This window comes from Sitophilus oryzae, unplaced genomic scaffold (assembly GCF_002938485.1).
Source record: "Sitophilus oryzae breed Bouriz unplaced genomic scaffold, Soryzae_2.0 scaffold_111_pilon_pilon, whole genome shotgun sequence".
NCBI classification, from domain to species: domain Eukaryota; kingdom Metazoa; phylum Arthropoda; class Insecta; order Coleoptera; family Curculionidae; genus Sitophilus; species Sitophilus oryzae.
Window position 1 is genome coordinate 4,119,336 of NW_022145749.1, and position 13,267 is coordinate 4,132,602.

General features: G+C 33.0%; 1 protein-coding gene across 1 annotated transcript; it reads right to left on the reverse strand.

Annotated features, from left to right (window-relative positions):
- Window positions 1-790: 790 nt before the first annotated feature.
- LOC115883158 (farnesol dehydrogenase-like) lies at window positions 791-9,068 on the reverse strand. The gene is made up of 5 exons (XM_030901470.1): window positions 8,979-9,068; window positions 8,282-8,519; window positions 3,718-3,941; window positions 1,006-1,155; window positions 791-932 (listed from the first exon to the last, which is right to left on the reverse strand). The coding sequence occupies exons 1-5, from the start codon at window positions 9,066-9,068 to the stop codon at window positions 891-893; spliced, it is 744 nt and encodes a 247-aa protein (XP_030757330.1). The 3' UTR covers window positions 791-890.
- Between the last annotated feature and the right edge of the window lie 4,199 nt (window positions 9,069-13,267).

Below are 13,267 nucleotides of genomic sequence, written 5' to 3' on the forward strand. Positions count from 1 at the left end.
ATCTTGTCTGATAGTCAAGCAGCGTTAAAAGCGATCAACTCAGTATCGATCAATTCGAAATTGGTCAAAGAATGCATAGAGAAGCTGAATAAATTAGGCAAAGAAAACAAAGTCCTCCTACTCTGGGTGCCTGCTCACCAAGGGATAGAAGGCAATGAAAAAGCAAATAATCTAGCTAGGAAAGGAGCAAACACTCCACTAACTGGACCAGAACCGTTCTGCTTTCCAAGTGGTAACCAACTCAAGGCGGAACTCAAGAACTTGGAAGATTCCATCCGCAACCTGGAATGGAAATCTTGCAATGGTCTAAGATACTCGAAGAAGTTTCTGAGGGCTTATGATCAAGAAAAATCACAGATCTTCCTGGGTCTGAGTAAGAACAATCTTCGGATTGTCACGGGGTTTTTAACAGGACACTGTCTCCTCAATGAACACCTCAGTAGATTGAAACTAAAAAGAAACGGCGAATGCAGATTCTGTGGGGAAGATGGGGAAACACCAGTACACCTCATCTCTGAGTGCGCCGAGACGACAACCATTCGTGCCATGAATTTTGGTACGACTGATATTGGAGATGGAGAACTACCCTCTATAAAACCGTCCCAGATACAGATATTTACCACCTTGTATCTGAAAAGTTAAGATGTTTAGGAAATATATTCATATAAAGTTTTTTTCTTATAATAGGTTCAAGAATCGCCTTCTCAAATGTTAGCATGTCATTAAGGAACACCCTGTATAAATTTTGAATAAGAATATAATCTTAATGTACTGATAATAATAATAAAATTGACAGATGAATTATTTTATTTACAACATACAAAAAATAAGTATTTTTTATTAAAATAGTTATACAAAATGAAAAATGATGAAAATCTTGCCCACATATTTTAGAAATCACATCCCTGGACCATCATAGTCAATTCTTTGATCTGAAAGGAAAGAATAAGATAAATTTCGATGATAACAAATCAAAAAAACATAGGTAATATAAAGTTTTCTTACATTAACATGCTCTGGAGTTGATAGAACGTAAACAATGGTACCAGCTACGTCTTCGACCTCTAGTCCTCCTCTGGTTTCGAAGTACGTCGTAGGTTCGTCGGAAGAAAACCTGCTTATTATCTCCGTTTTGACATATCCCGGACTGATACTCTAATTAGAAGAAATTATAAGTTATTAATTGAAAAGCAAACTCAATAAGGTAAGTTTTTATGGGTACTTTAGCCATTTTTTAATATTCTTATGAAAACGCAGAGTCACAGCTTAAGTAAAAACCAGCTCGGACAGTGTAGCCTGCCGCTTTGATCTTTTTACGCTCGGATTTGCGATTCGAAAGAGGGGGAACACTAGAGCGGCGAGCTCTCTCCCCAAAACCAATAGCCGCGTAAGCGCCAGTCAGCCCAGAGATGTATTCAAAAAAATTTTACACGTGACGTAAAAAATTATTCGACTGTGCTAGAACATAATTTAGATACACGTTTTTTAAATTGTTGACTTTAAATAAATATGCATTCTCAAAGAAAAACATTTAAAAAACAAATTAATTAATTTATTTCTAGAAATAACAGCAAAATGAAATAAGTACATTGATTACTTATAGTTATTTACGAATGTTTCTAAATTAGGAGCTTTCGGTTTTTGTTTGCTACATTTAAGTTCTTAGTAATATTCTTTAAGGTATAATAATTTCTAACTTTTGCGTATAAATTTAACAAAAAATACATTATAGGAAAATTTTGATTGATGGTTGAATTTAATTGTCTGAAATAATTTAACGAATTTACATAATATATTTTCATTTAAGAAAAGTTCTTCAAAATTGTTCTGAAAAATTTTATAAAAAAACTTTTTTAAAAACAAGTTTTTATTTAAATACACTAAAAAGAATAAAATAAACTTTTTCTTTAGAACTTTTATTATGAACTTATAACGTCATTACACAATTTTAATATTATATAAAAGCTTGTCGCGAGATTTGAGTGTACATTTGCACTCATAAAAATCTGGTACGACAACTTTATCTTGTAATTCCTGGTCTAGTGGTCTATCATAACAGAAACTTTGAGAATGAGACAGGGTAGACACAGGTTTTAGTTAATTTACTTGTTTATCGATGTAGAGAAATCTCGCGACAAGCTTTTATATATCTAATATTAAAATTGTGTAATGACGTTCTAAGTTTATAATAAAAGTTTTAAAGAAAAAGAGTTTATTTTATTCTTTTTAGTGTATTTAAATAAAAGCTTGTTTTTAAAAAAGGTTTTTTTATAAAATTTATCATCTACTTTTTAGTTATGCTTGTTTCTCAGTGCCACACACTTAAACTCAATTTTTTTTTCTTAAATAACTTTCTATGGGTATCCTAATAATATGTATATTGATTTTCATTAAAAAAGGAGAACTTAAAAAAAACGACAGCTGTCAAATTTGACAGTTCAAATGTGAGACAAATAAAATGAAAACCGACTATGGGGTAGGGGGCATCCAATATATCGATTTTTATCAAAATCGGACAAATTTGAAATTATTTAACAGCTGTCAAATTTGACAGCTCAACATTTTTTTTTCATTTTCGCCCATGGCCGTCCTATATATCAACTTTTACCAAAATCGGACAACTTTGAAATTTTTTTGACATCTGTCAAATTTGACAGCTCAAATTTTTTTTCTTTCATTTTAGCCCATGGCCATCCTATATATCAATTTTTATGAAAATCGGTTGACTTTAAAATTATGACATGTCATTAAACTGTCATTTTTTCAAGATGGCCGTCCATATATTTTTTTTCATATGTATATACCGACAATATACCTATACAGGTTGTTGCATACGTTCTCAATAGGCAGTGTTGCCATTCTGTTTCCCTATAAGTAACTGTCGAGTTAACAACCTGTATATATATATAATTTCAGCCCGATCCATTCATAAATATAATTTTAAAAAATCAAAAACTTCAAAAATGCCGCCATTTTGACAGCTGTCAAAAATTCGGGTCATGCCTTGCAAAAAAATGTATTGTCATCGGGACTGAACCTACATGCCAAATTTCAATTTCCTACAATAAAAGGAAGTGGTTTTAATTTAGCTTACAAGATTTGCCCCGGAGAAACATACATACATACATAGATAGTTACATACAAAGCAAGTTAAATAAAAGCTTATAAAAATAACCTCCAATGAGGAAACTAAATAAAAAAATGGTCACTTGGTATTAGCAAGCCTCCAAATAAGTAGTCTTCATCGTTTTGAAAAGCTCTAAAGTATGAATATACTTTTAAATTGAACATTAATTTTGAATTGAAAATTAAACAGACTATATTTTGAATTATTTCCATAATTATTTGTGTAACCAGCAGCCGCACATCCCGGAAAACCTTTTCCCATTCCATCAATAAAAATAAAATTGAAATAAAAGCACAAATACCTATGGTTAAATATAAGAAAAAAAATCGAATTAAAATCTTCCGTAATACGGCCCTACGTGCCACCGGTGGAGGCTATGCATCGACTGAATGAGGCTGACTGTCGGTCGCTTAATTCAGTTAGCGCATCGTCGGAGTGGGGCGTTTTAAATTCGAGCGTGGGAAAAATTGGCGAGTGTCAAAGCTATGTTATTCTGTAAGCTGTGGCAGAGTCAACTGTATAATATCCAAGTTGTGTGTGCATACGTACTGTTTTATTTGTGTCTTTTTTATTGAAAAAGTGTGTCTTACTGTTATTTTTATAGGAAGCCCGTTCCTGTTAACCTCTTTTCTCAAAGTTTCGGTTAGGGCAGTAACTGCGTGTTTCGATGCAGGATAGAGGGATAGTCCTGCAAAATCCATAGGCACGTGTCCTGCAACGCTGTTTATCTGAACGATGTGTCCTTTGATGTTGTTGGCTTTCATGCTGATTATTGCTTCCCTTGTGGCTATTGATAGTCCCAAAACATTTGTGTCTAAAAGAATTAAAAAAAAATAATTATCGTATTTCTCGAAATTGTGTTAGGTATTTAGCTATACCACAGACTAACCTAAACAGATGCGACAAACAATGCAAATGTGAAAATTACATTTTGGCGAATGCGCCAGGCAAATTTTTCCGTTAGATTTGTCATATAGGCGAATTTTACAGCGGACCAGCAAAGTAACCTCCATTCGTTTACTAAGAAGCCACGCCTCCTTTGTGTAGAAAATAGAGAGGGAATTTTGTAGTTCGGAATCAAATAGATGATTTTAATTTCATTAGTTTTTTTCAATTTTTGATACATCACAATCTATACCTACTAATATATAAAATTCTTAAGTGACTGACTCACTGATTAATCACGATCCTGCTCAAACCACTCAACGTAAGAAGCTCAATTTTGGCATACAGGTTGATTCTAGGGTTCGAAAGAAGAAATTTTTCGAAATTCCAGTTCCAAGAGGGTGAAACCATCCCTCAAATATTACAATATTTTTTATTTAAAAAACGGTCAAGTTTCCGAAAAACGCTTAAACACGTATATGTTATTTTGTTTGTTTACATAATTTAAGATTTTTTAAAAATGTATACAGGGTGTTTCGAAAAATCTGGTCATTGATTAATCACGATCCTGCTTAAAGCGCTTGACGTAAAAAGCTGATTTTTGGAAAACGGATTGACTTTAGGGTGTAGAGGTTCGATAAGAAGGGATTTTTCGAAACTCGAATTCTAAGGGGGTGAAACCACCCCTCAAATATTAGAATATTTTTTATTTAAAAACCGATGAGTTTTTCGGAAAAGCTCTTAAAAACGTATATTTTATTTTGTTGTTTTACATATTTTAAGATTTTTTAAAAAATTATACAGGGTGTTTCATAAAATATGACCATTGAGTAATCACGATTCTGCTTAAACTGCTTGACGTTTAAAGCTGATGATTTTTGACAAACGGATTGACTGTGGGGTGTAGAGATTCCATAAGGAGGGGTTTCTCGATTCCAAGAGGGTGAAAATGCCCCTCAAATATTACAATATTTGTTATTTAAAAAACGGTTAGTCTTTCGGGAAAACGGTTGGACACGCATAATTTATTTTGTTTTTTTACATATTTTGATTTTTTTTTAAAAATCATACTGGGTGTTCCAAAAAGTTGGGTAATTGATTAACTACGATTCTGCTTAACTGCTTGACGTAAAAAAAATTATTTTTGACAAACAGATTTTTCGAAAGTCAAATTCCAATGAGATGAAACTACCCGTCAAATATTACCAAGTTATATAATAATATCGCCATATTGTTTTTTCTCAGGCTCAAGACATAAATGTGAGAACATTTTATCCAGTTTGTATGTTAATGGAAATTTTTGAAAATTCCTCATCTCGGGGATGATATAGGGGTGAAAGTTGGTATGAAAATTTATTACTACCTGGCATAGAAGTATAATATTTTTACAAAGTTTATGTAGTTAATAAGTCGATTATTTGATCGAACTGTATGTCTATTCGCTTTTTTCGTATTAGAAAATCTAGGTATTTTCGGAAAAAAACACCCACAGTTTTTGATATAATTTAGTCCTAGAAAATCTAAAAAATGTATCTTCTTGTATTTTTTTAAAAGCATTTTAAATAAAATCAAAACAAGAAACTTAAACTGAATAGCTGAATTAACTAAAACAATACTAAGAACACCGTGAACTAACTAAATGTAAACCAACAAAACCCAACAGAAAATTAAAATCGGAAACAGCTAATAATAATGATGTATGTAATATCCATGTGAAACAACTGAAGAAACTGACTTAAAAATCCTCTGAAAACCTTCAATATTCCCATCTTAGATTCCCATATCCTTTTTCTAGGACACTGTTGCCAATTCTACTTACCAATTTGTATAAACTATATCGGTATCACGGCACATGCAAACAATATGCCGTGTCTGTATCATAAAAGTACCTATTTGCTATATAAAAGATCAGCTGCTAAATTTTAAATCAATTTAAAATATCAAATAAAATTATAGTAGTGCATAAAACTATTAACAAGCAGGATATAAAAATAATTAAAGATAATTTAAGCTGGCTAATAGTAGATAGACTTTAGATTAATATTTGAAATTAACAGCTGGAAGTACAGCTAAATACAAACGGCAAGCTGACAACAAAGATCCTATTCTTTAAGAATTGTATATTTCTGATATTTTATATAATTTTTAATTTTAAAGAAATCGTCATTTTCTTTATACATATGTATTGATCTTAACCGATTGTTAAAATTTGTAAATTTCTCATACTTTACAAATAAATATTAGCTGATATTTCCTAACATCATGTAATTATAGTTATTTATTATTATCCAGGAGAAAGCGCTAATACAAGTACATATAATATTTAATTCTCACATAAAAAAAATTCAAGCTGGCAATCTCGCTTTAACTTTATAATCGTACATCGGCTGCGACGGGCAGACGAGGCGGCGCGGTGTATCAAAGGCAAGGTTAAATGCGAGAAAGAACGAAAGAAATGGAAGCTTAGAGAAGGGGGTGTGCGGGAACGATTTGAAGTCACCACGGCTGTTTGTTTGGCCGAATATTTTGCCTTCATCGACAGTATCGCCGCTCTGTCGTCGCACTTCCGAACATAGGTCTTTTTGAACACAAAATTTCCCATAAAGTGTCGCATCTGTTTAAGTTAGTTTGTGGCTATACCTAATCTGTCCAATGGGTGGTTTCCTGATAGTGTACAATTTTACTTAATGACAAATGACAACGAATGAAGAAGGAAATTAAAGATAAAGGATCATACTATATCCGTATTGTAGCACATTTTTAGACAAATTAATTTTTAGGATTTTGATGGTCAAACTTCAACAAAATATTCCTTATGTCTGGACCAAATTTTCTCGAAAATAAAGACATCATTCAAAATTCGGTTACAATACGGAAATAGACTGAAGTTTTCTGATTACAGTGGTATATAATTTATAGGGTTTTGTAACAAATTGATCGCTATTTTATGACAAACGCTGAAGCTCTGCAAAATAAAAAGAGACTGGCAAATTAAATGGCAGAGAGAGGGACAACGTTCCCGTAGCGCAACTCAGAACGCGAAATTTCGTTCTATTTCTGTTGATCTGCGCATTGCGTCTATTGGGCCCACTATCTCATTCTAATATAACAAGAGAGAAAGAATAAGCAACCATATAAAACGTAATATCTAAATAGAAATTAGAACAATCGCCCCTTTCGTTTTCGTTATCATGACAACCAAGATGACAACATCATGACAATTCCTCATGTTTGTTAATTTTTCTTTTGGTGATTTACCTTTTTTTCTAAATTCTCTATTTTATTGACTTATGGATATGGATAGGAAACAAATTCCTTTGTTCCATATAGGTATTTATATTTTATTACTTATAATTTTCGGTTATACTATTTGTAATTTTATTTGCTGCAGGACCCAGTATCATCTATTTTTTATATGTATTGGTGCCCCCTTTCTCTGATAGATATGTTAAAGACACCCGGTAAAATAAAAGTAAGTAGTTATATTTATCATCTTATTAAGAAAAAAGTAGAAGTAGTAGTGTCAAAAATATTTCGAACCACTCTTAACATAACAAATTAATACAATTAATTTTTTTTATTTTTTGGGTAGGTAATTTATAGCTGGTTTATAGTAACCAGAAACTTTATTAATATACCTATTTTAGTTTTGTTTTAGGATTAAAACTGGACTTGAAAATGGTTCAGGATCATGATTCTCGTTAAGTCTTATTTGCTTGGATATTCACTTTGTTATTGCAATTAGGCAGTTTTTTCGAAAATGAGATTTTTTATGCCTTTTAAAAAAATTGGCCGATCGTTTCCTGCAACAGTCAGTTCTTCTGCAGTTAAAATTGGTAGGTGGGTGGAATAAACACTGTTGTTTTTTGTTATTATATTATAAAAAGTTTATTTATTTTTATTTATAAAACAGTATATAATAGTAGTATTCTTTCGTTCTGAAAGAAACTACAAATTTTCACTTAAACTGATTTATTCCCTACACCACGTTCCCTTTACGTGGTATAGGGAATAAATCAGTTTAAGTGAATATTTTCAGTTTCAGAATGAAAGAATACTACTAATAATGGCTAATTTAACTTTTCCGCCAGCCAGAATATGCGATAATGTCTTACGGTACGTTTTATACCTATCTCTTTCTTTTTCATATAAAGCATACGGGAACCCGGTCCCACTCATTACCATGAGATTTGTCAGTCTCTTTTTATTTGTTTGTCTATGACTATAACTCAACGTTCTCTTTGGATGGACTATACTTTAAAAGCTTACCAAGTATTTGTCTCCACTTCTTAATATCACCATCGATGAGATCTGTACTGGGTACCACGCCGGCATTATTGATTAGGACATGAATGGGTCCTAAGATGTCTGTAATTTTCTTAAAGGTAGCAATGACTTGGTCTTCGTCAGATATATCACATTTGAAGGGATAAAATTTGCCTTTTTCATTTTTTAATTGTTGTTTTATTTGTTCTAAACGGTCTAATCTTCTAGCTAATCCGGCAACCTATTAAAAAATTATTTAAATTTGAATTCTCTTCTGTGATTTTGACTATTATTTACTATTTATTTACATACATTGACAGGATTGACGCTTAAAACGCCCCATAAGCCATTCCACTTGAGTTTATGATTGTAACGCTCGCAAGCAAGTGGAACGGGAAAAATCGCGATCTTGAGCGTGAACGTTATGAGTGCTTAGTGGAACGTACTCTAAGAGTGCGTTCCACTAAGCGCTCATAATGCTCAAAATATGCCTTCGGTCGTTCCACATGACGATCGCGGACGTTGTGGTCGCGGCGAAAACGTCACTAATTACGTCATTATTTTCGCTCACGCCGAGCTCACAACGACCCATCTGAATATTAGGATCGAAGTGGACGTTGTGGAATTTTGGCGCAATTTTTAAAACTTAGACAAAAGACTTAACATAAAAATTTTCATAGATTCTCATAGCCAATAATACGTGGCCTAAGTTTTCGCTTTTTACGATCGCGATTTTGTAAAATTGCATTCCACTATTTGTCTGAACTAGATGAAGAAGTTTCAGACACATTCCGATGCACCAAATATCCAACTGTCGCCAAAGACATTTTGATTTCTTTTTTTTGAGACAGATTTTTTGAATTTTCTTCTGTGATTTTGACTATTATTGACTATTTACATCTTATTTACATACATTGACAGGATTGACGCTTAAAAGGCCCCATAACCCATTCCACTTGAGTTTATGATTGTAACGCTCGCAAGCAAGTGGAACGGAAAAAATCGCGATCTTGAGCGTGAACGTTATGAGTGCTCAGTGGAACATACTCTAAAAGGAGTCGTTCACACTGAGTCGTTCAATTGAACGATGACGCTCCAACAAACGGCTGCCGTGCCGTGCAGTCGTAGACGGATTAAATAAAAGATGTACGTGTATGTTTAGTTTAATATAAAAATAATAACACATGACGTACCGTATGATCAAAATAAATGGCGTCCACTTGGCTTGGAAATGACGATCGATGACATTTCCAACATAATTTTACATATAAAATGACAGCGATCTTCATTTCGTAGCCATCGTTGACGCCGTTTTTATTCGATCATATGGTATTTTTAAGTCATATAGTTAATTTCAAGATAATTAATTAACGCAAAAATGTTACACAAATGGCTGCCGTGACGTCATCACTTACGCGGTCCATTTAAAAAGAACACCTGCATCAAAATGAGACGGCGGACCGGACGGCTCGGCTCCTCGGCTCTCGGCTCCCTGTTTACATGCTGCTTGGTACCGATTTTGTCTCTGACACTGACCGATAGAGGTGGGTTGTGAAATCGCAGTCCGCTACTTTGTCACAGCTCCACCAACGTCGCAGTATGTGACTGCTCCAGTTCCAAGAAAATCGCAGTGACATTTCGGAGCAGTTTACAAGTTTAGGACATCTGCGCCATATCTGCGCTCGTGAGTAGCAATAGGAGCAATAGCAGGCAATAGTGTAAATTCTGAAAATGCTCCTAGCCCCGTCGCCCGGTCAGACTGTTCCAGTCACAGTCGTCGCAGGTCGCAGTCGACTGGAGCATAGTATATTGAGTATATTCTGTGTACTGGAGCTGTTGGGAGTTTGGGAACGGGAAACGTAGCAGCGTTCGCTTTTTCTTTCATGAATCTAAATAAGATATTTATGTATTATATATTAATCACAAACAGATGTTTTTGACAAAGGTAATTTTTAACTTGTTAGTATGTTTATTTGTTAGTTAATTTTGTATCTGTGTTTTGTTGTATATCCTAAATCTTTTATTTGATCTTATACATTCATATAAGTTTTATTATTTATATCTATTTTTAAGGTCTGATGATGGCTAAATAGCCGAAACCGGTCACTAATAAAGATTTTTTTGACAGTTTCGACTTTGAATTGAATATAACATTAAGTTTTTACCATGGGCCACCACTCTGTGAAAATGAACAGACTCTTTAAGATATTTATAGCAAAGTGCTTGGTACTTAGAAACACTCAAATTCTTCTGAATAGACTAAAAAAATATAGCAACATCTATCAAACTAAGACATCAGTATAGTACCGTACAGCCGCGATTTTAAGAGCTCTAGGGGCCCGTAGTTCGGAAAAGTTCGAATCTTGTTCGCAAGGGCCCGGGAGGCTTGGGGCCCGTCGGTGACTTACCCCGATTGCACAGACGTTAAAATCGCCACTACTGATCGAAATAAAAAACGGCGTCCAGTTGGCTTGGAAATGACAATCGATAACATTCCCCATAAATTTTACATATAAAATGCCAGCAATCTTCATTTCATAGCTATCGCTGACGCCGTTTTTTTCGATCATACGATATAAATAAATAAAAAACTAGACGATGATGTTGCCTATCATAATCACACCTATAGTCCTGTACTTTTTTAGTAAATGCAACGAACGGTGCCGAACATTGAGGTGCGATTTTGGAGCAATTAACCTATAAAACTACATTTTTAATTTATAGGTTAATTGCTCCGAAAAATCGCTGCTACTTGTCACAGTGCTTTTATTGGAGCAGTCGCAGAGCGTAGCAGCTCCACAAAAATCGCAGACTGGCCCACCTCTTCTACTGACCGAACGCCGCGCCGCCATGTAAATGCATTCGGAACCCGGCTGCGGCGACACGCGTCTGTGTCAGTTTCAGCTCGCTCTTTTGTTTGTTATCTGTAGCTCGCTCTGCGGCGATTGAACGATGAACGAGCCAGGCCTTCTATTAAAAGATCAGCCTACGGGCGAGATATATGACGTCACGCTAGTTAGATATAACGGATTAATAAATATGTTGTAGAATAGATGGAAAACATAATTATTCCTCAGATTTTTGGTTTGTATTTTAAAAATGATATAGTTTACATGAAATATACATAATATACAGTTAATAACTACAACATATATACCTATTTATAGTAATAAATACTTTGGCAAATAAACTATGAACCATACAAATGCAGCAAATGTTTTACGATGTACAAATAGTGTATAGGTACATAACATAATGGGTAAAATGTAAATATATTTTAAATTTTGGGGTTTGAAAATCGATCTAATTTAACAAAAAACATTCAATATCTAATAATAGTGATGTATTATTATTTGCATTCACAAAATTTATATGTATATCTTGCAAGTATCAATCTTCGAAAAATTATATTTACAAATAATACAATATTATCTAAAAAAGGCGTCAGCGATGGCTATGAAATGAAGATCGCTGGCATTTTATATGTAAAATTATTCTAAAATTTTTGATTTTCTTGGGATTTTTAGGTTCGGGAAAAACGCTGATTTAAGTTTTCATTTGGGTTTTCATTATTTTTATTTGGTTTAAAAAAACGTTTCGGCTAACTATAGCCTTCATCAGTGTTGTGTCATATGAGAAAAATAGTGTCGAATATAATCCAAAAAATTACATATACAATATAATTCACACCTCATAATATTTACTGCAATTAATAAACTAATATAAACTAATCAAAACATGACCACATATTTTTTAAAATTATTATTCTTAACACTAAAATTATCTACATTGACTATGGAGTACGCAGTACGCAGTAAACATTATGTGCGTGGTATGAATATTTTATATGTAATTTTTTGGATTATATTCGACACTATTTTTTTCATATGACACAACACTGATGAAGGCTATAATGTTAGCCGAACCGTTTTTTTTTTAAACCAAATAAAAATAATGAAAAACCAAATGAAAACTTAATCAGCGTTTTTCCCGAACCTAAATCCCAAGAAAATCAAAAAATTTAGTATATTTAGAAACAAGATTCAAGAATATCAAATTTTCCAAGATTGTAAAATTCTAGTTAATTATTTTATGTGTACAGTTATTTAGGGAATGTCATCGATGTTCATTTCCAAGCCAACTAGACGCCGATTTTTTTCGATGATACGGTATAATTCTTACGTAAAATGTAAATAACATTAGACCAATTAAAACAAAGAAATATGAATTTCTTAGTATTTTTAGTAACACGGTAACACCTTTATTCTTAAAACTTAATTTTGTATTATGCAAATATACCAATTTTATTGTTATTTTATTCAGCCATCACTTACATATTTGATATTAATTTGGTATTATAAATAATCAACACTATTCATTAAAAATTACTGAACAAATATATCATGGTACAAAGAATACAAGGTATGATATTGCGCAGGTTGGTCGCTACGTCACAGGTGATAACGGGCGCTATTGGTCAGCACGCTCCGCGCGCCAGTTCAAATCGTCAAGATATTGTTATAAACCTGTTTTTTTTGTTTATATACCGTCATTGAATTATCGCTAAGCAAGTTACTGTGGAGCAGTGCATAAGGAGTCGGGCTAGGAAGCGAGAGACCGGAGTTCGAATCTCGGCCGGGACATAACTTTTTATTTATTTTTTTAAATACTGTTGTATTCTATAGGTTATATTTTTGTAGTATAAAAAAAAAGAACTATTTATTCTGTTATTTTTTAATCTCCGGTATTAATATAAATTGATTGTTGGTACAATACCTCATTTAATATAAAATAATATTCTACTTTTTGAAATGTATCGGGCCCTAATTGTACCTAAAAGTAATATATTTTTAGTGATATACCATATTGTAAACTATTTAATATTTCAGTCACTTAAAAAGTTAATTTGCATTGAATAATTGCCTACCATTAAAGGAAATTTGAGCTATATAATCCTTGATGGGCATATTCTGGGTATGCAAATACTTC